Source organism: Gracilinanus agilis, chromosome 2 (assembly GCF_016433145.1).
Source record: "Gracilinanus agilis isolate LMUSP501 chromosome 2, AgileGrace, whole genome shotgun sequence".
Taxonomy (NCBI): domain Eukaryota; kingdom Metazoa; phylum Chordata; class Mammalia; order Didelphimorphia; family Didelphidae; genus Gracilinanus; species Gracilinanus agilis.
Window position 1 is genome coordinate 442411256 of NC_058131.1, and position 27632 is coordinate 442438887.

The 27632-nt window shown below is 37.4% G+C and overlaps 1 protein-coding gene and 1 pseudogene across 1 annotated transcript in view; one reads left to right on the plus strand and one right to left on the minus strand.

Annotated features, from left to right (window-relative positions):
- Positions 1-5937, minus strand: part of TMX1 (thioredoxin related transmembrane protein 1) — a 50750-nt gene extending 44813 nt beyond the window's left edge. The window contains exon 1 of the mRNA XM_044659942.1: positions 5786-5937. Coding sequence (XP_044515877.1) covers positions 5786-5937 — 152 coding nt within the window. The remainder of the gene's footprint in view (positions 1-5785) is intronic.
- An 83-nt stretch (positions 5938-6020) lies between these two features.
- On the plus strand, positions 6021-25656 carry LOC123233953 (annotated as a pseudogene).
- Positions 25657-27632: the final 1976 nt, after the last annotated feature.

Below are 27632 nucleotides of genomic sequence, written 5' to 3' on the forward strand. Positions count from 1 at the left end.
TTTTGTTTTGGGGGGAACATTTGTTATTTATTTGTAGTTAATGGCAAGCTAATTAAAAACTACCTGTTCTTTGTTTCCATAGTTTCCATAATTATTCCATTAATAATCACTTGGTTAAAGAAAGCAGATAGATTTAAATTAAAGCCTTTTTTCTAATCTGACCATGTAGTTCCTCCACCACGTGGATCTTAGCCAGCATCCTGCACAACTGCTGTCCAAGGGAATAGAGAGACCATGTCCCCTCACACTCCTTCCTTCATTCTTTCTTAGTGCCCACACACATCACCTGTGTGTTTCATGATGTCCAGCCACACAGTATAGGCACACAGGTTGGGGAGGATGCTGGTTGGATGGGAAGCAATTCCACAACCCAGAGAGGGGAGGGGAGTTCTATTTACACAATCCCTCTGTGATTCTATTTGGAGATAAACATGTTGAAATCTCCTCAATCAATGGTTTGGGGAGATTATTGTGCCTAGTTTCCCCAATGAATCATTTCACATAACTAGCTTATACCTCTAAAGATTCACTGGCTAGAGGTACATAACATATTGCATTTTACAAAGGGGAAATTACAACAATTTGGTGATAAGAGGGAAAGAAAAGAGAAAGAATATAACCAGGGTTTGGGGGGAGGGAGTTCTATTTACACAAAGCTTTTTTTTCACATGCCATATTTTATATGTCTTTCTTGAAATTTCTATCAATGAATGTATATGCCTGTGATTATAAACCCTTTTGATTCTATAAAATGTTGGCACTTATCAAATAGGCCATTTCTGTAGTTATAATATGGTTTAATTCTATTATTTTTATGTATCAGGAAATCATATTTCCATAAAGATATGGATTTGAGCAAAATAGTACTTAATTTTGATCTGAACATGGTAAGAAATAATGGCTTTTCATCAATATCATCAATCCTAAACAACAATTTAGAACTAAAAAGGACCTTACTTTCATTAAGAGATTCTTAATCTGGGGGCTGCTGGGTGGCTCAGTGGATTGAGAGCCAGGCCCAGAGATGGGAGGTTCTGGGTTCAAATCTGGCATCAGAAACTTCCTAGCTGGGTTACCCTGGGTAAGTCACTTAACCCCCATTGCCTAGCCTTTACCACCACTCTTCTGCTTTGGAATCAATACAGTATTAATACTAAGACAGAAGGTGAGGGTTTTAAAAAAATCTGGAATCATGAACTCTCAAGGAATCAATAGGCATATTTCAGGGGATTCATGAACTTAGATGGGGAAAAGTACATGTTTATTTTCACCAATATTTCTATTTCCTTTAATTATGAATATAGGTATCAAATATTATTGTGAGAAAGGATCCTTAGGCTTCAACAAACTGCCAAAGGCATCCATCACACAAACATATGCATCATATATATATATATATATATATATATATATATACAAACATGTTGAAAAACAATCATCTTGGTGAGTCAAGATAGCAGAGTAAGGAAGATGCTCACCCAAAAAAAAAGTTGGAAAAATGAACAAATAACAGAAAAAGAAACAACATAGAAAGTTTTTTTGATAACAGAAAAGATCAAAACACAAACTCAGAAGTCAATCTTACTGCATTCAAAGACTCAAAGAAAAATCTGAATTAGTCTCAAGGACAAAAAAAAATTCCTAAAAAAGCTCAAAAAGGATTTAGAAAATCAAAGAAGTAGAAGAAAAAATGGGAAAAGAAAGTGATAAAGGAAAACTATGAAAAAACACTCAATAATTTGGCAAAGGAAACACCAAAAATATTTTAGAAAACAATACCTTAAAAACAGATTAGGCCAACTGGTAAGAGGCACAAAAATCCACTAAAAAGAACTTCTTCAAAAGAAGAATTGGCCAAATGGAAAAGCTTAATAAAAAAAATTTTCTTAAAAATCAAATTAGGGTAAGTGGAAGCTTACTCCATGAAACATCAAGAAACAATAAAACAAAGCAGCTTCTATATTAAAGGATCAAAAGAATGAAAAAAAAAAATAGAAGAAACTGTGAAATATCTCACTAAACAAAAGAACCAAAGAAGCAGCTAGGTGGCTCATTAGATAGAGAACCAAGCCTGGAGATGGCAGTTCCTGTGTTTAAATCAGACCTCAGACAATTCCTAGCTATGTGACCCTGGGTAAGTCACTTAATTCCAATTGCCTACCCCTTATTGCTTTTCTGCATTGGAACTGATACCTGGCATCAATTCTAAGACAGAAGGTTTTAAAGAAGGGGAGAAAAGAAAGAAAAAAAAACAACAACTGATCTGGAACATAGATTCAAGGGAGAGAACTTAAGAATTACTAGACTACCTTAAAAGTCTTAATCAAAAAGAGACTAGACATCATTCAAGAAATTATCAAGGAAAAATGCTTTAATATTCTAGAATGAGAGGGTAAAATATAAATGAAAAGAGTCTACCCAATCACCTCCAGAAAGAGATCACAAAATGAAAACCCAGGAATATCATAGCTAAATTCCAGAACTCCCAGGTCAAGGAAAAACATTTCAAATACCCAAAAAGAAATATTTCAAATATCATGGAGTAGTCAGGATAACACAAGAATTAGTAGCTTTATATTAAAGGAGCAACAGGCCTGGAATATGATATTCTGGAGGGTAAAGAGGCTAGAATTGCAAATCACCTTTCCACAAAACTGAGTTTCATCCTTCAAGGGGAAAAGAGGGTATTCAATGAAATAGAAGACTTTGAAGCATTCCTGATGAAAAGATCAGAACTGAAGAGAAAATGTGCCTCTCAAATACAAAATTCAATAGAAGCACAAAAAGGTAAACAGGAAAGAGAAATTATGATGGATTTAATAAGGTTAAACTGTTTAGATCCCTACATGAGAAGATGATACCTATAAACTCCTAAGAATCTTATCATTATTATGGCAGTTAAAAGGAATATACATAGGGAACAAAGGTATAAATTAAATATGATGGGATATCTAAAAAACTAAAATTAAAGGGTGAGAAATAGGAATACAATGTGGGAAAGGTGAAGGGAGAAGTAGAATTGGGTAAATTATCTCACACAAAAGAAGTACAAAAGAGATTTTTACAGTGGAGAAGCAGATGGGGGAAAGGGAGTGCTTGAACCTTATTTTCATCAGAATTGGCTCAAAGAGGAAAGAAAACATACTTAGTTGGGTTTAAAAATCTATCTTACCCTATATGAAAGTGGGAGAGGAAGAAGAAAAATTGGAGAGGGGGGCAATAGTCAGAAGCAAAACACTTTTGTGAATGGACAGGGTAAAAGGAGGATAAATAGGGGAAAAATAGGAGTAAGAGTAGTAAACAATAATTATAATGGTAAAAACAAATTACAAGTTATCTGATGGAGGCCTTATCTCTCAAAGATAAATAAGGCAAATTTATCAAAATGTAAGTCATTTCCCAGGGATAAATGGTCAAAGGATATGAAATGACAGTTTTCAGATAAATAATCAAAGCTATCATAGTTATGTGGAAAAATGCTCTAAGTATTAATTAGAAAAATGACAATTATGAGGTATACTTCACAACTATCAGATTGGTTATTATGATAGAAGAGGAAAATGACAAAAGTGGGAGGGGATGTGGTAAAATTAAAATGCTACTGCACTGTTGGGGGAGCTGTGAACTGATTCAACCATTCTGGAGAACTGGGAATTATTCCCAAAGGGCTATAAATACATATATACTCTTTGACCCAGAAAAACCATTACGAGGTCTGTATCCCAAAGATAAAAAATAAGAAGTAAAAGGATCTAGATGTACAAAAATATTTATAGCAGCTCTTTTGAGATGGCAAAGATTTAGAAAGTGAGCAGAGTCCTGTCAATTGGAAATGGCCAAGTAAGTTGTGGCATGTGATTGTAACGCAATACTATTGTGCTATAAGAAATGATGAACAAGATGCAGAGTGAAATGAGCAGAACCAGGAGAACTTTGTAAACAGTAACAATAATATTATATAATGAATAACTGTGAATAATACCATAGCTATATTCAGCAAGACAATGATCTAAGGACTCATGATAAAAGTGCCATCTGCTTCCAAAGCAAGAAATGATGGAATCTGAATCCAGAGCAAGGCATAGTAGATTTCACTTTCTTCATTTTTTTTGTTTACTTGATTACACATGTAAAATTCATATCAGATTGCTTACTGTCTCAGTGAGGGGGGAAGGGAAGAAAGGAGGGAAAAAATTTGAGGTTCATATATTTTTTAAAAACTCATTTTAATTGATTTTACATGTGACTGGGAGAAACTTCTTAAAATAAGGTAAAAAACAAAAAGAAACAAAAAACAAATTGTAGTGAGTTCTCCTTTAATAGAAAGGTTTTCAAGCTAGATGATCTTTCAGGTATAATTCAATGGACTTCCTTTAAGACAGCTAGGTGACTCAGTGGATAAAGTGTCAAGTCTGAAGTCAGGAAGACCTGAGTTCAAATTTGACCTCAGACAGTAGTTGTGTGACCCTGGGTAAATCCCCTAACTTCTGTTTGCCCATATCTGTTGGAAAAGGAAATGGCAAACCATCCTTGCAAGTTTACCAATAAAAATTTCACGGAAAATACTGGAGTATTAAGAGTCAGACACAACTGAAAGAGGAGTTGGACAAAATGGCCACTGACATTTATTACAATGCTAACTGGAATTTCATAAAATCTAAAGTTTTTTTCATATGGTTTTACCTAAATAAAAGGAAATAAAAATAAATAAAAGAGGGAAAACCTTTTAGAACCACAAGATTTCAAAAATTTTTAAACTAGGAATAATTTTTTTAATAGATCATGGGAAATCCTGGGTTCAAAAATGGCCATCATTACTTCCTAGCTGTGTGACCCTAGACAAGTCACTTACCTTGCCACTCTTCTGTCTTAGAACTGACATTAAGACAGAAGGTAAGGATTTACCAAAAAAAAAAAAAAAGTTTACAAAAATATAATATTCACTTTGACCTTCTATCTAAAGCCCAGAAAACACAACTTATTATATATTTCCCTAAATTCCCTTGGGGAGCTATCACGAGTGAACCTCAATTTCTTAACTGTAAAATGGACTAGAAATCTTCTAGGCCTCTTCCAACTCCAACTATCCCTTCTATGCTGAGACAAATAAAGATTCTTATCTTTATTAAACTTGTATTATTGAAAGGCACTGGGCTAAGCGAAGATTCCTTATGCAGCAAGGTGAATTTACTCACTTATTTCAACAGTAAATACCACAAAAAAAAATGTGCTGAAAACACTAATATTTACAATGATAACAGAAAGACTTTTTATCCATTTAAAAAAATAATTTCAATGAAAGAAAAACCTACAAGAAAGGAAGGGGAGGGAACTGGCAGCGATTTGTATCAAAGTAGAGCTGTGCCTGTGGTTCATCCTTTCTTGTAAAGTGTGGTAATGTCTTCATTAAGCTATGTGTGAGGAAATATGAAAAAATGAAAAATGCCACTTCATCAAACCTAAAATGTGCATTAGGAACAGTAAGCACTAGAAATAAAACTAAGAAATTGGGGGGATGGGGAGGAATAGGCAGGAGGTAGGAAAGTGGCTCGAGGTTCTTACACAAGCTTGTTGTGATAAAGTGAAAACGAACAGGTTTCCCCAATCGAAAGAAGTCAAAGTTTGAGAAAGAGGGGTGGGGAGAACCTTAAGGGAAGGGAGCGAGTTAAAATTATCCTCAGAGCCCTGGCGGGGTGTGGGGGTAGTTTCAGAAGGTCACAGAGAGCGAGGATATAGACTGCTCAAGCGGGCAGAAGTGCCTAGGAATTATTACTCCCACACTCACAATTCAATCATCCATTCCCCCTGCAGCAGCTCCTTCCAGTTCTTGTCCGTGATGGTCCTCACATTTCTCCAAAGTCCTTGGATCCCCGGAGTCCCCCACAACAATAGCACAAATAACATTAAAGAAAGCAAGGGACTCCTGGACGGCGCCATTTTGGCTACTGTGCACCCAACCAGAATCAACAGTTATCACCCAATCCCTCACCTCCGCTCCTAAGACCGGCTACTCACTGCGCATGCCAGCATCAACTACTCTAGGAAGGCAGCCAACCTTGTCTCAGTGCGCAAGACTGAGGCGCCTGCGTGGTGATTTCTCCCGGAGAAGTACCGTTTACTCTAGTGTGCAGGATATTCGTTACTGAGGCATTTTGTAAATTTAATAAGAAAAGTTTTGTCGCTATGAGAAAAACGTTTTACTCCAATCAAAAAGGCTCAGCCTCCCGTTCTTTTCAAGTGTTAGTTCAGTCTCCCACTCCCCCACTAGAGATCCCGAAAGATATAAAGATGAGCAAACCAACACAATAACAAAAACCCAGCCATCTGAAAGGACACAATTTAAGTACATTTTTTAAGCTAGAAAGTGTCCAGAAGAGGACGCTCAAATAAGTGCAATGACTTCTCTAAGTCTACCAACTCCAGCTTGAACCACAATTCCTCTAGAGCCACGTTTTATTTCCTGCCACATTTCTCCCCAATTTCTTAGTTTTATTTCTAGTGCTGTACTGTCCCTGGTGCACATATTAATATCTTGGGGTTTGATGAAGTGAGTGTTCTTTCCTTTTTTTTTTTTTTCTATCTTTTTTTTTTTTAACCCTTAACTTCTGTGTATTGACTTATAGGTGGAAGAGTGGTAAGGGTGGGCAATGGGGGTCAAGTGACTTGCCCAGGGTCACACAGCTGGGAAGTGTCTGAGGCCGAATTTGAACCTAGGACCTCCCGTCTCTAGGTCTGACTCTCAATCCACTGAGCTACCCAGCTGCCCTGTTCTTTCCTTTTTAAAAAATAATTTCCTCACCCACGCCTTAATGAAGATATTTACTTATCATATTTACTTTATAACAAAGGATGAACATGAGGCACAGAGTTCTACTTTGATATGTCATTGCGAGTTGCCTTCCCTTCCCTTTCCCCTCTTGTTTTTTCTTCCATTGAACCCATTTTTAACAATGGATAAAAAGTCTGTCAGTTGCTGCTGTTAAGTATCGGGTGTTTTCAGCACATATTTATTTTGTGGTATCTATTGTTGAAATAAGTAAATTCACAATACTGCACAAAGAATTTGTGCTTAGCATCGTACCTGTCAACAACAGAAGTTTAATAAAGATAATCTTATTTCTATGTGTCTGCATAAAGGAATAGATTGTTGAAACTGAGAGTCTAAGATCTCTTGCCCATTTTACAGATGTGAAACTGAGGATCTTAGAATATTCTCATATAAATACAGTACTCTTGGAGAAAATAGGCATATATAGATACAAATCAAAGGCATGCACAAAGGACCTAACACTCCACCTCTGGCACTTCTGGACTTTGATGTTTTTTTTTTGTTTTTTTTTTCCCCTGGGTATTCTCACTTCTTCCCTAATACATTCTCTTCTCTAAGGCAGTACCATTATGAGTTTGCTCTTCTCCACAGCTCAACTAGATTCAGCTTCCAAAGTCTCTGGGCCTTCTGCTTTCTGACTTCCATGTTTTGTTCACCTACTTTCTGTGTAACTGGAATATCTATGCTTTCTCTTGTGTGATTCCTTACTTTCTTTCTTTCCTTCTGTTTTTGGAGGAAAAGTAGATCAAAGAACTAAAAAAAGTAGATCATGCAACTAAAAACTAGGAAAAGAACAAATTAAAAATCATCAAATAAACACCAGATTGAAAATCCTAAAAATCAAAGAAGAAATTAATAAAATTGAAAGAAAACCATTGAACTAATAACTAAAACTAGGAATTGGATTTGTGAAAAGACAAATTAAATAGCTCATAGGTTAATTTGATTTAAAAAAGAAAGAAATCAAATGACCAGTATCAAAAAGGATCATTAGGAACTATTTTGCCCAATTATATGCCAACAAATTTGACATTTAATGAACAATTAACCTCTATACTATTATTTGGCAAAATAGGCAAAAAATAAATTCTACTAAATTTCTTTTATTTTTATTTTGAATATTTTCCCATAGTTACATATTTCATGTTCTTTCCCTCTTCCCTCAACACTCCTAACTCCCCTTAGCCGACACACAATTCCACTCGGTTTTACATGTATCATTGATCAAGACCTAATTCCATGTTATTGATAGTTAGACTAGAGTTATTGTTTAGTGTCTACATGCCCAATAATATCCCATCAGCCCATGTGTTCAAGCAGTTGTTTTTCTTCTGTGTTTCTCCTCCCTCAGTTCTCCCTCTGAATGTGGCTAGTTTTGCTCTGGATTCTTGCATTGCTGCTAGTAGAGAAGTCCATTATGTTCAATTATACCACAGTGTATCAGCCTTTGTATACAATGTTTTCCTGGATCTTCTCCTTTCACTCTGCATCAATTCCTGGAGGTCATTATAGTTCACATGGAATTCCTCCAGTTCTTTATTCCTTTTAGCACAATAGTATTCCATTACCAACAGATACCACAATTTGTTCAGCCATTCCCCAATCAAAGAACATTCTCTCATTTTCCAATTTTTTGTCACCACAAGGAGCACGGATATAAATATTTTTGTGCAAGTCTTTTTCCTTATCTCTTTGGAGTATAATCCAAGCAGTGCTATGGCTGGATCAAAAGGCAGATAGTCTTTTAAAGCCCTTTGAGCATAGTTCCAAATTGCCATCCAGAATGGTTTGATCAGTTCACAACTCCACCAGCAATGCATTAATGTCCCAATTTTGAACATCTCCTCCAACATTCATTACTTTCCCTTGTTGTCAATTTAGCCAAACTGCTAGGTGTGAGGTGGTACCTCAGAGTTGTTTTGATTTGCATTTCTCTGATTATAGAGATTTAGAACACTTTCTCATGTACTTATTGATAGTTTTGATTTCTTTATCTTAAAATTGCCTATTCATGTCCCTTGCCCATTTATCATTTGGGGGATGGCTTGATTTTTTGTACAATTGATTTAGCTCCTTGATTATTTGAGTAATTAGCTCTTTGTCTGATTTTTTTTGTTATAAAGTTTTTTCCCAATTTGTTGCTTCCCTTCTAATTTTGGTAGCATTGGGGGTTTTTTTTGTACAAAAACTTTTTAGTTTAATGTACTCAAAATGATTTCTTTACATTTTGTGATTTTTTTCTAACTCTTGCTTGGTTTTAAAATCTTTCCTTTCCCAAAGATATGACAAGTATGCTATTTTGTGTGCACCCAATTTACCTATAGTTTCCTTCTTTATATTCAAGTCATTCACCCATTCTGAGTTTATCTTGGTATAGGGTGTGAGATGTTGATCTAGACCCAATCTCTCCCATATTGTTTTCCAATGTTCCCAACAGTTTTTGTCAAATACTGAGTTTTTGTCCCAAAAGCTGAGTTTTTTGGGTTTATCGAAGACTATCTTGCTGAGGTCGCTTACCCTAGTCTATTCCACTGATCTTCCCTTCTGTCTCTTTGCCAGTACCATATAGTTTTGATGACTTCTGCTTTATAATACAGTTTAAGATCTGGTACTTGGCCACCTTCCTTTAATACAGATGCAAAAATTTTAAATAAAAAAATAGTAAGATGATAATAGCAATATATTAGAGCGATCATTCACTATTGCCAGGTGGGACTTTTATCAGGAATGCAGGCATGCTTTTTTAGGAAATATTAGGAAAACTATCAGTATAATTGACCATATCAATAACCAAACTATCAGAAATCACATGATTAACTCAATAGACCCAGAAAAAGCTTTTGACAAAATACAATAACCATTCCTATTAAAACCACTAGAAAGCATAAAATTAAAAGGGCCTTTCCTTAAAATAATAAGTAGTACTTATTGAAAACCATCAGCAATTATCATCTGTAAAGAAGATAAGCTAAAAGTCTTCCCAGTAAGAACAGGGGTGAAGCAAGGATGCCCATTATCACTATTATCTAATATTATACTAGAAAGGCTAGTTTTCACAATAAGAGAGAAAAAAAGAAAAAGAAAAAAAGCAATGAGGAAACTAAACTATCACTATTTGCAGATGATATAATGATATAATTAGAGAATTCTTAAGAATTAACTAAAAATCTAGTTGAAATAAATAATAACTTTAGCAAAGTTGCAGGATACAAAATAAACCCACATAAATTATCAGCATTTCTTTATATTACCAAAAATTATTAATAGCAACAAGAGAAATCCTATTTAAAATAACTCTAGGCAATTTAAAACACCTGAGTCTAGTTGCTAAGACAAACTGAGGAATTATATGAAAACAATTGCAAAATACTTTTTGCACAAATAAAGTCAGATCTAACCAACAGGGAAATATTAATTGTTCATGGGTAGGCTGAGCTAATATATTAAAAAATGACAATTCTATATAAATTAATTTACTTATTAAGTGCATTTCTAATCAAACTACCAAAAATTATTTTATAAAACTACCAAAAATAATAACAAAATTCATCTGGCAGAGCAAAAGGTCAAGAATATCAAGGGAATTAATAAAAACAAGTGTGAAGTAAAGTGGTCTAGCAGTACCAGATCTCAAACTTGTTCTCTGTTCTATAGCTTCACTGCTCTGACCCACAAAGGATGGGCCAGTAGAATCAATTCCCCAGCAGGCACTTAGAGATTCCTAAAAGAAGAGGACACCTGCCCCAATGGCTCCTTTGTGGTAACAACTAGATATCTTTAGGTATTAAGTATGGCTAAGAAGATATGACTGCCAATAGTTATAAATATCTCAAGTTGTCAGAGAATGAATCACAGGCTAGAATTAGTGGAAAGCCTATGAAACCCCTCACAGCAGGGAGACTCTCTCAACTGCCAATATGGACAATATGGAAATTTTTCTTGAGTTGATGGACCAGAACAGCAAGAAGACTTCAGTTTCTTCAACAGGTAACTTTAATTAGTTAATGAAGGTATAATTTGATATTATGGGGAACTAGGAATGAAGAAGGATTGAGGATTCAGGGAAATCTAAAACTAAATCTAATGAGTGAGGATTAGGCCATTCCCCACAGGGAAACTTCTAATGGCATTCTCACTCAGTTTGTTTACAGCTTTTGCCTGCTAGTTGATGGATGACAATGCTAGCTAAACCAGATGAAGGCAAGTAGCTGTTGCTTCTTCAAAGATGACTAGTTGAAGTTGTTGATATTGGTTAATGATGATGCATAAATATAAGCTGCAGAGTTCATGCTATGATAGGTATTGACCTAAGTTGCTAAGCTCAGCACTATGGATCAGGCTAACACAATCCTGGTGAAATTTCTGGGGTTCAAATAGAGACCTACCTAACCTCCCTTCCACCCAAAACTCAGGACTGAGTTGGTTTGCCTGGGTGTCACCTCCTTTTATAAAGCTGGTCCAATGGTCTTTCAACTGTCACATGCCTTCTTTGGGGGTTCAAAACTCTGAACCCCATCTTGATACAGTTTGTAGAAGATGGCTATTTGCAAAAGATAAATACAAACTGTGGTATAAAGCAGTTATCATCAAAACAATCTGGTGCTGTGTGACCCTAAGCAAGCCACTTGACCTCCATTGCCCACCCTTACCACTCTTCCACCTATGAGCCAATACACAGAAGTTAAGGGTTTAAAAAAAAAACCACAAACAAACCAAAAACAAAACAACAACAAAAAAACAGTCTTGGTACCGGCAAAGAAATAAAATAGATCAATGAAACAAATTAGATACACAGTATGCTGGGGTAAATGACCATAGTAATCTAGTACCTGATAAACTAAGAAATCCCATCTTTGAAGATAAGAACTTAACATTTGTCAAAAACTTCTGGGAAAACTAGAAAATGATATGGAAAAAACTAGGTATAGACTGATATCTTACACCCCATATAAAGATAAGGTCAGAATGGATATATGATTTAAATAAAGAGTGATACCAAAAGCAAATTAGAGGAACGTAGAATAGTTTTTCTGTCAGATATGTAAAAAAGGAATTCTTTATTCCTTTTTTAATTTAAAGGGGGACCTGGAGGTCCTCTTACCATAGAGATGAATAGCTCACAGTGACAGGAAGGAGAAACCATAGAGACAAGAAGGAGGAACCATAGAGACAGAAAGTGAAGTAGGAGAAAGTTATAAAAAATATTTATAAAACGTTATTAAAAAGGTTATAAAAGGGGCCGTGTCAATTGGTCAGTTGCTGACACTTGGGGGGGTCAGTTGCTGGCAATTAGGTCTGTCAGTTGCTGACAGTGAGGGCTTGCATTTGCAGGAAGTTGGCTGCTGGCATTGAGTTAGTTCTTGGGGGTTGGTTGCTGGTGGTGTGGGTTGGTGATTAATTGGTGGTTGGCATTTAGTTGCTGAAATATAAAGGTGATCCTGAGCTTACGGAGAGAGCTTTTGGCTTAAACCTTTTTAAAAAGCTTAAGGACTTTTTGCCTTTTGGGTTTGGGCTGTTAGGTTTTTTTTTCCTTTCCTTGAACTTCTTGGGAGGTGACTGGACTTCATTAACAGACCTACTTGGGGTTGGATTAAACACTGATTGAGTTGGTTTTGATTGGACTGGATTGGGTTGGAACTTTGTGGGGTGATTGTTAATAGTGGTAGTTATAGGCAGTTATAGGTAAATATAGGCAGTTTTAGGTAGTAATTATAAGTAGTTATAGGATAAATAGTATAGACATTAGGAAATTTTCTTTATCTACCTCTGTCCTATATTTCTCTCCTTTAATATATTCAGTTTACTATATTCTTTTACTATCTCTATTTAAATTAAACTAAATTATTAATTGTTAATAACTGCTAGAAGTTTTCTTTTCTCTGACTTAACAGGATAATATTAATTTACAACTCTACTATATTCTCATTAAAACTTAAATTTTTAAAAGCTGCTCTCTTATTTTGTCAAAACTCCTATTTTAACCCTTACAGGTATGTGGAGAAGGGAAGAATTATGATCAGACAAGAGATAGGAAATATATGAGATGGAAAATGAATAATTTTGTTTATATTAAAATGCATGTAAACAAAACTAATGTAATCAAAATTAGAAGGGAAACAACAAACTGGAGTGGTGGTGGTGGTTGGGGGAATTTATAGCAAATTTCTCTGATAAAGTTCTTATTTCTCAAATATATAGAGAACTGAGTTAAATTTATAAGAACATAAATCATTCCCCAATTCACAAATGGTCAAAGGATATGAACAAGTCATTTTCAGATGAAGAAATCAAAGCTAGTGATAATCATATGAAAAAATGTTCTAAATCACTCTTTAAAACAAAAACAAAACCCTTACCTTCCATCTGGGAATCAATACTGTGTATAGGTTATGTTATCAAAAATGTGGGTACTTTGACTCTTTAAGGTTAAAAGAAGGAATGAAGGTGATTGAGGTAGTAGGAGAGGAATGGAAGGGATGGCTAAGTTTAGGGAGGAATGGACAAGGTGGTATTTGGATGGTAAGGGTACAGGGTGAGGTATTCAGGAGAGGTAGCTAACACAGACTAGACACCCAGGCTAGAGACAGAGGACACTGGGGGAAATAGGCTGAACCCTTCCAGGCACAAGTACTTCTACAGACACAAGGAATAGGGCCAGTCAGAAATGGTTTAAATCTGACTTGAGGGCTTTCTTGTCAGTTTCTCAAATCCTCAAAGGAGGAGTCCCACGGCTCCTCCCTATCACTGAAACTGAAGGGATTCGGGAGGAAGTATCAGGCAACTACTTCCTCCCAAGATGGATGCCTCCAGTTCCCTCAGGAAATAAAGGAGAAAAATTCCTTCCCTCTAGACCCTTGCCTAATTCTTCAATACAATGACTCACCAGAGGATTTGATTAGGTAAAAAGGGGATTTATTGAAATTCAGTATTAGTCTGAAGGAGAGAGGGGTTAGGGTTTCTGATAGCCACTAGGGAGAAACTCAAGATGGGGGAAGGTCACAGGAATGGGTTAGACTGAGAGAGAGCCTGCTCTGACAGCCAGGGAAGATTTGGCTGCTTTTAAAATAATGGGTAATAAAGTAAGGGATAGTTTGATTCAAGGATGTCCTACTTGCCTATAGGGAAACTAACCCCACAAAGTCTATTCACTAAAAAACCCAAAAGCCACCCTTCTTCCCAGAGCCCACAGGAAAACACAGGAAAGGTAACAGGGGAATAGTATGGAGAAGGTCAGGGAGAGGTCCAGAGAAATTAGCTAAGTTCAAATTGTCCAGAGACAAGGCACAGACCAAAAGCAAAGCCGAAAGCCAAAGTCAGAGCTCCAGTTGGTCCTTCCGCTCTCCTCAAGCCTCAGGAACCAACTGACTCTTTGTTAGGATTCTAAGGTTTAACAGCCAGAAGTTTTCAGTTAACTTTGCAAGGGCAAAAGCCTTTATCGAGTCTTTGCATTACAGTTATAAGGCAGAAGAGTGGTAAGGACTAGGCAATAGTGGTTAATTTGACTTGCCCAGGATCACATAGTGTGAGTGTGAAATCCTCTACCTCCTTTTCTTAATTGTTTTATTAGTAAGACTTGTTTTTTCAAATTTATTTATTGAATTAATCAATTTAGAATATTTTCCCATGGTTACATGATTCATATTCTTTCCCTCTCCTCCTCTCTCCCTCCCATAGCCAGAGAGCAATTCAACAGGGTTTTACATGTATCATTGATCAAGACCTATTTCCATATTTCCATATATTTGCAACAGAGTGATCATTTAGAGTCTACTTCCCCAATGAACTATGTGATCAAGGAAATGTTTTTCTTCTGTGTTTCTACTCCCACAATTCTTTCTCTGGATGTGGATAGCATTCTTTCCCATAAGTCCCTCAGAACTGTCCTGTTTCATTGTATTGCTACTAGTAGAGAATTCCATTATGTTCAATTGTGCTACAGTATATCAGTTTCTGTGTACAATGTTCTCCAGGTTTTGCTCCTTTTGCTCTGCATCAATTCCTGGAGGTCTACTGTTACGATTAAAAATGATAAAGACTGATATAAATATAGAAATTAGTATTTTAATTAAAGCCATGGCCATGCTGGTAAAATATATATAATACTGCCCCTATAAGTATTCAAACTGCCACTTCAGCCATTTTTACCTTTTTAAATCATCCCATGCCTGCTAGCTAAGAGAGCGACTTCCTCTTCACCCAGATTTAACCCCTCTCCTACATCATCATACTTCCTGTTTGCCATGAGGAATCATGGGAAATGTAGTTTCAAAGTCTCCATGTGTCCATAGAAAATATATATATATACTTTAAAATGTCATCTTCCCCAATTTCCAATTATACACTACCCAGTTCAAATGGAATTCCTTTAGTTCATTATTCCATTTAGCACAATACTATTCCATCACCAGCATACATCACAATTTGTTCAGCCATTCCTCAATCAAAGGACCTCTCCTCATTTTCCAATTTTTTGCCACCACAAAAAGTATAGCTATAAATATTTTTGTACATGTATTTTTCCTTATTATCTCTTGGGGGGTACAAACCCAGTAGTGGTGTGACTGGATCAAAGAACAGGCAGTCATTTAAAGCCCTTTGAGCATAATTCCAAATTGCCTTCCAGAATGGTTGGAGCAAAGCACAACTCCACCAGCAATGCATTAGTGTCTCAATTTTGCCACATCCTCTCCAACATTTATTACTTTCCCTTACTGTCATATTAGCCAATCTGCTAGGTTTGAGGTGGTACCTCAGGGTGGTTTTGATTTACATTTCTCTAATTAGGAGGGATTTAGAACACTATTTCATGTGATTATTGATAGTTTTTATTTTGTCATCCAAAAACTGTCTATTCATGTCCCTTGCCCATTTATCAATTGGGGAATGGCTTGTTTTTTTTTGTACAATTGATTTAGTTCCATATATATTTGAGAAATTAGATCTTTGTCAGAGGTTTTTGTTATAAAGATTTTTATTTCCCAATTTTCCCAATTTGTTGCTTCTCTTCTAATTTTTGTTGCATTGGTTTTGTTTGTACAAAAACCTTTTTAATTTAGTGTAATCAAAATTATTCATTTTACATTTATGTCATTCTCTATTTCTTGCTTGGTCTTAAATTCTTTCCTTTCCCATAGATTTGACAGGTATACTATTCTATGTTCACCTAATTTACTTATAGTTTACTTCTTTATATTCATGTCATTCACCTATTCTGAATTTATCTTGGTATACAGTGTGAGATGTTGATGTAGACCTAATCTCTCCCATATTGTTTTCCAATTTTTCCCAGCAGTTTTTGTCAAATAGTGCATTCTTGTCCCAAAAGCTGGGATCTTTGGGTTTATCACATAATATCTTGTGTAAGGATGGGATTTGTGCAAGGGGAATGGGACAAAAGGAGCCAAAAGCAGTTGGTGACAGTTACTGACAGTTGAGAGACCAGGGAGAATTCTGGGAAATTCTCCAGAGGAGGAGGAGAGAGGAGAAGTGTTTGGGCAGAGGCCTGAGAGGGGAGAGGAGAAGGATATCCCAGCCCAGATCCTGTCCTGAGGGCCTCCTGAGGATCTTTCTTTGGAAATTGAAACCCTGATTCCCTGATCAAAACCATTCCATTGCATCTCACCCATCAAGACTTCAGCCATCCAGTCAGCTAAGTTTATGGACTCCATTTTGGGAGCAATCTCTTAGTCTCCTTCTCTCATTACCCAACCTTGCTGAGAGACCCCTTTTCAGTCAAAACTTACGATTATAGAAAAGGATAAAAATAGAAACAGAAGGAGAAGGGGTGTGGGAAGGAGCTTAGGTGTGCGAACCACTTAGGGATCCCACCCAAGTAACAGACCCCATAGCAATAGCAAAGAGGGCACCCCCAAATCCCTCTGTCCTTCACCCCTTTCCCCAATCCCTGAATTGCAAATAATAAAAGCCATTCATCAATCAGATAGTGTTCCAGAGTGCCTGAGAGACTACAAGGGAGAGGGGAATCACAGATTGGCTGCCTCCATCTTGAAGCCAGACCACCTGCTGTGAAATTAACTGATCAGGGAGAGGTTTGTGTGAACCCCATCCTTATTCAGAATCAGATTGGGGTACCACATAACTCGTCTTATAGGGAAGCCTTGCCCCCAACTCCTGAAGGCCATCCAGCTCACCCAGTTTTGGGATGACACCCCCTTAAAGCCTCCCAGTGTATATTTGGCCCTGGGGGAGTGCAGGAGGAGGGAGTCACCACATAGACCCCCTCTTTCTCCCTTCTATCTAACATTGGTTATTGGCTCTTTTTATTATTACACTTGCTAAGGATATTTACCCCAAGTCTATTCCATTGATCCTCCCTTCTGTCTCTTAGCCAAGTACCAGATTGTTGTTGTTGTTGTTTTTAAACCCTTACCTTCTATCTTGGAGTCAATACTGTGTATTGGTTCCAAGGCAGAAGAATGGTAAGGGCTAGGCAATGGGGGTTAAGTGACTTGCTCAGGGTCAGTTAGTACCATATTGTTTTGATGATCACTGCTTTATAGTACAGTTTAAGATCTGGTACTGCTAGGGCCCCATCCTTCACATTTTTTTCATTATATCCCTTGATATTATTGATCTTTTGTTCTTCCAAATGAACTTTGTTATAATTTTTTCTAATTCTGTAAAAACTTTTCTTGGTAGTTTGATAGATATGGCACTGAATAAGTAAATTAATTTGGGTAGGATTGCCATTTTTATTATGTTAGCTCATCCTCCCCATGAGCAATTAATATTTTTCCAATTATTTAGATCTAGTTTTAATTGTGTGGAAAGTGTTTTTTAATTGTGTTCATATAATTCCTGTGTTTATCTTGGCAAATAGATTCCTAAATATTTTATAGTGTCTAGGGTGATTTTAAGTGGAATTTCTCTTTCTAACTCTTGCTGCCAGGATGTGTTGGAAATATATAGAAATGCTGATGATTTATGTGCATTTTTTTGTATCCTGCAACTTTGCTAAAGTTGTTGATTATTTCTACTAGATTTTTAGTTGATTTCTAGAATTCTTTAAGTAGACCATCATATCATCTGCAAAGAGTGATAGTTTAGTCTCCTCATAGCCTATATTAATCCCTTCAATTTAATAAGGCTTGTTTTAATTAAATTATAGTTTTATTAGTTAAACATTGTTAGAATTGGCCTCAGTTTTAGCCTTAAACTTGCTGTATTATGCACTCTCAGCAATCATGGTCTTGAACTTGTGACTAGGTACCTTCCCTTTACTCTGGTCATCTTAGTATACATCATTAACATCATCAGGCTTGGAAAGTACCCATATATATATATATGTATATATATATATATATATATACATATATATATATACATATGCAAAATAATACATGTATAACAAAGATCAAATTGTTTACCATTTCCAGGAGGAAAGGGAAGGAAGGGAAGGGAGGGAAATAGACAATTTGAGTCCAATAATTTCAGAAAATGTCTGTTCAAAATTGTTATTGTATGTAATTTGGAAAATAAAATATTTTTTAAAAGGAACAGTCAGAGCAGTGAGTATTAGTAGATTTAAAAAAGAAACTTACTTTCCATCTTAGAATTAATATTGTGTACTGATTCCAAGTGTAAGGATTAAAAAATTAACATTGGGCTAAATATAGGAGAATGTGGTCACCAAAATTAATATAACTCAAGTCAAATGACTTTTTAGCAGTTTTACTTACAAAATAGAGGGAAAGAGTAAAGTAGAGAAATGAGAAAGAGGGTAGAGAAGGCATCTATCCCATCACACTAGATAATTACTCTGGCCCGGTTTGAACCAAGCTGGGCTCATTAACTCTCCACCTGAGGACAATGGGTCAGAGGGGCTGGTGGTGAAAAACAAGGGTTCCAGTCATGAGGCCTCCTCCAAGATAGGGGACCTCTCCAGAAGCTAGCCCCTTCAGGAGCCAGGAAAGAAGTCAGGCTTTTCCACTCACCAATCTAAAGTCCAAGGGGAGAAGATCCCAGAGTAGTTTTATCAAATGCTAGGGTCCCAGGTCCAAGCTGAGAAAGGTCCTCCACCAGCCTCCAGAACTTTGAAAAACTCCCTCACAGGAAGTTGAAGCTACTTTTAAAGACCCTTCTTTGCATCACTTCCTGTGCCTTCCTTCTACTTTATGTTAACCAATTGTAGTTTATAAATTTTCTTAGGACTGCCCAGGGGACAGTCAATTGTTTCTGAGTTGTCACCCACTTTAGCACATGGGTTGTGGACCTCCCCCCACTTATACATAAAGTAGGGGTGAATACAGCTTCTGGTGATTAAATCTAAAAGTGGGCAGGGGAAGAGTTCCATCTTCACACAAGGCTGAAGAGCAGTAAGGGTTATGCAAAAAGATATGCCCAGGAACACACAACTAGGAAGTGTCTGAGACCAGATTTTAACCCAGAACCTATCTCTGGTGTTAGAAGGATATTTAGTCTAGAAGATTAGACTGACAGAGAACAACTGCAGAATTCCATGTGTGAGACACAGAGGAACACAGTTGAACTCTTGGAGGGAGGGAGCTGCTTTTTCTCCTGTGTGTGGATCCTAATCACCAGAGGACATCTAGAAGCAAGTGACCTGGTTTGCTGGAGATGGGTCAAGATGAGGTGAGACATTTCAGTGGTGGACACTGAATGTTAACAATCCTAGCTCCTTCTCCACACTTGGATTGTCTAAGACACCGGACATCTGTGATCTACTGAATCTATCTACTGAAGTTACATCTGTGAATACACATGCAATCCCCAAAACTATAGCTGGATCTATTCACCATCCAGTTTTTGGATTGATTTGAGATTTGGCAGCTGTTAGGTTTAGTTTGTAGTGTAGTTATACCCTCACTGACCTTTGGGAGGGATCCCTTTGTAATTTGAGGTAGATAACCTGATCCCTTCCTTCCCTGTCCCAAAATATTGTTAAAATCCCTTTTATACATAAGGACCCACTGTGTTTGATCCAGCTATTTCCCTGGTGGTTTTCCCTTTTACCACAACCATCCCATTCCTCATCTTACCCAAATCACCTAGGATTTATTTACCCACTACACTGGGCCTGGTTCTCAAACCACTGAGCTACCTACCTGTCCCTCTTTTTTTCTCTTAAAACTTCATTTCCAAAGTTATTCACCTTATTATAATGAGTTTATTCTTCCATTGCCATCAATGGTCTTTTATCACCCAATTCTCTTGATACCCCAAAGTTAAATTATTCTTTTCTGAACATTTTTAATTCCCAAAACTTGCAAAAGCACCATATACACCATATACACCATTCCCCCATCAATCTTTATATCAGAATTTATATCATTAATCTAGTAAATTTGTCAATAAACATTTGACAACCAGTTCTCTTTTTAAAAATATGCAAGACACACTTTTGAGTTAAACTTAATCTCAATGTTAACATTTTCTTCACCACTTTCTTACATCTGGACAATTAGCAAAACAATTAACTAAGCTCTCATTTGTACTATTTGTAGATTTTTCAGGTGCGTAAGAGGGTGATTTTAGGGGATGGGACTATATGGTTAATATAGACCAGTATCAGAAGATTCAACAGGTTTGGGAAGGCTGACAGAACCAGTGTTAATAGGTTGATTGACTAACAAGGCCCAGTCAGGCAGAGCCTGTCCTAAGGTATCACACACACACAGACCACTCAATAACAGGGATAGATGTTGGATTTATTATAATAAGGATAGGTGGAAAGGGAATTTGTTTAACCCTAAACTAATATCAACTTCCTAAACCTGCCCCCAGACATAAAGTTGTTCCCTTGTGGGAAGTCTTCAAAGTAATGTCCTACACTGAAATTAGCCCCTTTGACCTAAAAGATTCCCAGTCCTACTCTAGCTAAGCCTGCACTAAACCAAACCCACCTTTTGATGGTAATAGAGAAGTGGTCTATGGCAAGTTATCTGGGCCAGGGAAAAGATCTTGGATCCACAAGGACCCCAAACCTGATCTTACCAAAAGACTCAGGATCACACCAGGAACTCAGTAGATCACAAGTGGCAGGTAAGCAGGTAGTATGGGAGATTAAAGTAGTACAGACACCAAGGAAAGTAGCCAGTCTTCTCCAGGCTAAACCAGAGAAAGACAACTCAACCCTAGTTAACTGCCTGAACCCACCTACTTCCAACATTCCAGAATCTTTATATCCTCCTGCTACTCTCCCTTGTAGACCTGACATGTTAAAATCCTCTTCCTTATAACAGGTACAAATACTCACACACTGAAAATATAACAATTGATCATGAGTTGAAGATGACCCCATCACACTCTAACTGGTCCAATACTAAAATACTTACTTTTATTTACGATACAATCTCCAGAATTTCCAGATTCTCACATTTGCTTTCTTTGTAAGCTGCATTGATCCTTATATGTTACTAGTTGCCTTCAATACCTCTGTGGATATCACTACAATTTCTACAATACAAGAATTATGAGATAGAGCATCTATCTATCTTGGTCCTATCAGATACATGCTGAAGGAAATATTGGCTGTTATGATTTCTCATCACTTTCTGATAGCATCTGGTTAAGCCTTTCTCAATGTGAAATAAATAGTTCAACCAAAGTAGCAACAAGAAGACTCTTTAATCAGGGCAGAGAAATTGCAATTCAGGGTTACTAAACAACACAGGAGTACAGGAGTGCAGGAGTGCTCACTTTGAGGCTCAGTGGTTTGAATACACTTCAACAGGGAGGAGTGATTAGTAGGGAGCAGCCAGAGGACTGATAACATCTGATCAAGATAACAAACTCTAAGTGTGGTAAGTTTGAAGAGATATAATAAGACCCAATCTAACCATGAGGTCAGTGAGGTCAAGATAGCCCCTTATGATAACCACATTTAACATTCCCCCCACCTTGATCAAAAAGAGTTCTGTTGTCCATGACCAAGGGAGGCAGCAAGGAGCTCTATGAGCTGCTGACTTGATGACTCAGCCCATATTTGGTGTTTTAGGGAAGTGGTCTGCTACTTCTGTTGTCTTCTTCATTTTCTAGGTCAGACGGAGTTTATAATCACTAGTAGTGGGCTGGGTTATGCACTTGAGGGTTGGAGCCTTCTATAAATGTGACAGATATATACAGCTGTCAACTCCTTTCATCTTTGCAGGGAGGGATTGGTCAAGAAGATTTTGGTATGATCCCTTCCACCTGAGTTGCATGGTCTTCTTGTATAGGCATCATCTCCAATAGACCCAGGCTCCAGGTCCCAGTTACAAGGTAGATTATTCTAGGGCTGCATTTGTAGAAAATGACTGAGAAACAAAATGACTATGGTCTTAGAGGTTTTAAATGAAACCCCTGCAGTAAAAGAGAAGGGAAACCTTGGTGGTGAGGACTCACCATGGGGCAAAAGTACCCATGTACCCAGTGACAATCTCAAAAGGTGAAAAGGAAAACTTCCAAGTGTTCAGAATGACTGTGTTCAGAATGATGAAGGAAAAGGGCTCTATCCAGCTTTGAAAATGTTTTGGTGATAAATTATTTATCAGTCTTTTAGGAAATTAAAAAATTTTATTGTACATGGTCACAGAGCCTTGTAAAGAAGAATAAATGGATGTGTCTAGCACACTCTTTTTCTCTCTCACACTTTACATTTTCCATGAAAATATGTGATTAACATGAAATGATTTAGCAATATTGTTACTTGTTATATAAACTAAATTTTTAAAAGCATCCATTGGAGACTTCCTGGGGTGAAGCCAATATGGATGAGTAACTAGAGCAGCAACTCTGTGCTACTGTGAGAATCTTCCCTGACCCAGATTAAAATATTGCTACAAAATGAATACAGGAGTGAAAGAACCAACAAGGAGACAGAGTGAAATAACTTTCAAGAAAAGAAAAAACCCAAAAGATAGGCAGACAATATCTGGGGCACTGGGGTGAGAGGAGAGCAGAGCTAGCAAGAGCCAAAGCAGTGAGTGAAGAACAAGTAAAGAGCAACCACCCCACCCCCACCCCAACATCCCACATTTGCTGTCCTAGGTGAGGAAACTAATCAACCAAGCCAACATTCAAACCCTGAGATCCTGCCTGGGCAAATAGTGGTCCAAGCCAACCCATACCTCTTGAAATTTCAAACATGTGGAGAAGTCCAAAATCCCAGCCCAGGGCAATCTGGGCTGAAGGGGGATGATCTGTGCAGGCACAGAGTGAAGTCAGGAATTCCAGACTGGGCTTTGGATAAGAACTTCATTCAAGTTTAGAGAGAGGAAACAATTTACAGGAGGAGCCTCCCCAGAATTTTTGCCCAAAACTAAGGGAGGAGCTCCAGGACAGGGCAATCAAGGGTGTGTCTGATTGGATCAAGAACGCAGTGAGATAAAAAACCTAAGCCTAAGTCTGGGGCTAGAATTTGATCAGCCCCTGACCTGATCAAGTTCAGAGTGAGATCAAAAGCTTACACCCAAGCCTGAGGAAAGTTTTTAAGCTATCAGCACCTCAAGGGTCGATTGAATCAGCACGGGGAGAGGGGTCTTAGAGTTCTCAGCCCTCAGAAGATCTGGTAAACTAGTAACAACCCTGAAAATAAACTGAGAATGACATCAAGGAAGGACTGAAGTTTAAAAGGGTACCCCAACTTCTCAGAAAACAGAACCTACCGATAATTAAATATGAAAAATGAGGAAACAACAAAAAAGCACCTAACTCTAAAGAATTTTTATGGAGACAAAGAGCAAGTTAAAGACACAGAAGGGGACAGCAAAAGCAAAGTCCAAAATTCTCAAATTTATATGATACTAAGTCAGTTAGTTGTACAAGAAATCAAGTCATTCCCTAATTAACAAATTGTCAAAGGACATGAATAGGCAGTTTTTAAATGACAAAATAAAAACTATCAATAATCACATGAAATAGTGTTCTAAACCCTCCTAATTAGAGAAATGCAAGTCAAAACAACTCTGAGGTACCACCTCACACCCAGTGTATTGGCCAATATTACATAAAGGAAAATAATAAATATTGGAGGGGTTATGGCAAAATTGAGACTCTAATGTATTGCTGGTGGAATTTTGAATTAATTGAACCATTCTGAAAGGCAATTTGGAAGTATGCCCAAAGGGATTTAAAAGATTTCATGCCCTTTGATCCAGCAATACCACTACTGGGTTTGTACCCCAAAGAGGTAATAATAAATTTTTTTAAAAACCACAAAAACCCTTACCTTTTGTCTTAGAATTGATACTATGCATTGGTTCCAAAAGAGAAGAAGGATACACAATTGAGGTTAAGTGACTTGCCCAGTGTCACACAGCTTCTATCTATCTGCCAGGTCTGGCACTCTATCCACTGTACCACCTATCTGCCCCTTCGTCATCCTTAAAAGAGGGTTGATAGTAACAGCTTCTCTCAAGTTTGTTATAATGATCAAATGGGATAACATATAAACCTTAACTTTATTTGGCCAGCTATTATTTTATTCTGGTTATTGTCATTAGGCTTTATAGCTTTAAATATCATTGAGAAAGATAAATATAGGACAGCCTGTGAGAGTTTTTGTTCTGTCTCAGGAGAAGAAAAAAATAAGAGGGACTAACATTAAGAAAAAGGAAGAGAAGGAAATTACCATCACAGAAGAGAGATGCATAAGATGAAGAGTATTCAATGACTGAATAAAGGATGTTAAGGTTCAGTAACCTATGAATCTATCTTTCATAAGAACTGATAAAGGATTATTGAACACAATTACCCTAACCCCCACAGACTTTTGTATACTTTGTGTAAAAATTAAAAAATGACACTCAGGACCTTAACACTGGTCTAGAAGCTTTCTTCAACTGCAATATGAACCCCAAGTCAAGTTCTTGGAAGAAAAACATCTTGCCCAAGTCCTTAATAAAGAAGCCTCTCAGTTGGTACTTCCACCAGGCCAGCCTCTATTTATCTGGTAGCCACTCTGTCTTGTTTTGTGGTGATGGCGGGCCCAGCAGGGAGTGCCCAACACCTTCAGTCTGATTTTTCTCCCACTTTCCTGCAGCTGGGCACTAGGGTCTGGAGGCAGCCAGCACAGCACAACAGCATGAGTGCCTCCTCCAGAACTCCTTCAGCTGTCTCCCAGATGAGAGATTATTTTCACTGCCACTGGTCAGTGGTACTTTTTCATTCATATAGAAAACACTTTCACATGGCAAGAACTTCAGACGATAATGACTCAGCCTTTAACCTTTTGGTAACTTCAACACCAGTGCTCCAGAGATCAATTGCAATGTCTCAGTCCAACCTTGTGATGAACCACCAGCATAGGCAGCAGATGGCATCTACTACCATACTATTCCAGGGGAACCGTCCAGCCCCAAACCTATAGGTGGATTTGATGAGTTTCAGCAACAGCAGCAGTGGAATTAAGCCGTCAGCAGATCCATATGAAAAGAGAAAAAATCCAAGTGTGTCAGAAGGAATTCATGAGACAGGAAACTTCTCTATATTGACAACTTTCCATAGAATCAGAGACAATTACTTCTGTCTTGGTCCCAAGGAAATAAGGTCAATAATAAATAATAGTTGAAATCCTTTTCTTAAAGATAGGCCATACTATTCCATGGAAGAGAGCCCTGATAGCAGCCTAGGCTTAGGAGGCTAGAGCATACCAACAACTGCTGAAGATTTCCTCAGCAATATAGATGAGATGGACACAGGTGAAAATGTAGGACAGCCACAGATAAATCTTAATATCCAGAAGACTATTTTCCTGGAACAATGTTGATCTTGGGACTTTGGAGTCAGAGAACCTGATCCTGATCTTCAATGATGTGAAATCTATCCTTTCTAACCTGATAGAATGCAGAATAGCTTTGAATCCATAATGGCTATGATAATTATTATTCTATATTTGCAGAGGCATAGATAATATTGTTACGATTTATCCTCCAGGATATTATTGTATAACTTCGAGATAATGAACAATTTCAATTTAGAAACTAGCAGATTGTCTAGCAACATTTTTATTTTAAAGATGTTGTAAAAGAAACTATTACCTCTAGAAAAACAAACTAGGTTATATTATAAAATGAAACTTAGACTTTGATGTTGTAATAAAAGGAAATATAATATTGATAATCAAGAGGCTTGTATTGAGGGCTCTGGGTGGTATCAGCTGGGTCTTCAGGGAGGGAGGCTATCTTTTTAGTACAAGATAATTTAGGTCAGCCAGAGATTGGGTGAGCCTGGCTGAAATGTTTTAAATCAGCCTCCCTGCTATCTCTAAACTCCCTTGAGGAGAGGAGTAAAGAGCCCCTCCCTTTTGGAGAGCAACTCCCAGCCTACAGGAAGTGAAAGCTGGTTCACTTCCTGCCCAAGATGGATGCCTGGTTTAGCCCTCAGGAAATAAAGGAGAGTTATTCTTTCCCTCTTCAGTCTTTGCCCTAGTTGTTGGTATAATGAATCACCAGAAGCTCTTTGAATAAAAGCCAAAGGGGTTTATTGAAACCAAGCTGAGGGAAGAGGGTAAGGTCTGGTAACTAATTGCTAAAGTTGAAGTCAGGGATGGGGAGGGTGGGGATGTCAAGGGAAGTAGAAGTCAGGCTGAGGGAACCAGCCCTCAGCCAGGGATAGTTTCACTTCCCTGATGTAATAAGGTCTAGCAGATTACTAGATGAGGTGATGGCTTGGTTTAAGGTTGTCCCTGCCTGCCTACAGAAGCTAGTTCCCAGGATCTCCACCCACCAAAATTCCCTCCTCCCAGGACCGGAATGGGGAAATCCATGGCTAGCAGGATGTCAAGGGAGAGGTCAAGGGAAATCCACTAAAGCCCAAAAGCAAAAGCCCCTACAGTTGGTTCTGCAGGAATATTTATAGCCTCAGGATCCAATGGTTTTTGCCCATGAGACCACTACTCAGGCTGGGTCAACATTCCGTTTCCTCAACTGTCAGAGTTGCTTCTGTTAGTTTTGCATACAAGGGACTCTTACAGCAACCCTGCATTACAATGTTTATTTTCATTAAGCATTCACTGTAATTTTGTAACTGATTATAATTAACAGCATAATTTATTTATTTTTTTTTTAATTATTTTATTTTATTTTATTTTAAACCCTTAACTTCTGTGTATTGACTTATAGGTGGAAGAGTGGTAAGGGTAGGCAATAAGGGTCAAGTGACTTGCCCAGGGTCACACAGCTGGGAAGTGTCTGAGGCCGGATTTGAACCTAGGACCTCTCATCTCTAGGCCTGGCTCTCAATCCACTGAGCTACCCAGCTGCCCCCATAATTTATTTTTTGATACATCTGTTGCCACTACTTTTTTGAATATGGACTCTGGAAAATCAATCAAAAAATATATCAGAGTGGAAAGGGTGACACGATTTATAACTTAACAATAGAATACCCAGTTTCTTTTTGTTGTTATTATTCACTTGTCAGTCTTGTTATCAAAGCAATAATGAATTGAAACAGATGATACTAAAACTATAATTAGGAAATAGCTGGGTATTGAATGACCTGTAAAGAAATGCTGCTTTATGGGAAGGGTACATGGCATAGGTACATGTTTTTGAATTCAGAATATGCCCTGTCTGTCAATTTTACTTCCCAAATCCTTTTGCTTGCTACCATTTGAATAAAAGGCATGATATTACATAAATTCAATATCTCTCATGAAATCAAGAAAATTTTCTTTTGGACATGGACACTGAGAGAGCATAAAGTATAGCTTTTAGCTCCCCTAATATGCCAATAAAATCTTCAAGGGTTTTAATATTTTTCAACTGTTACCATTTATATTCTATGGATTTGTTTTGAAAAATGTAACAAAATTCATTATTTTTTAAACCCTTACCTTCTG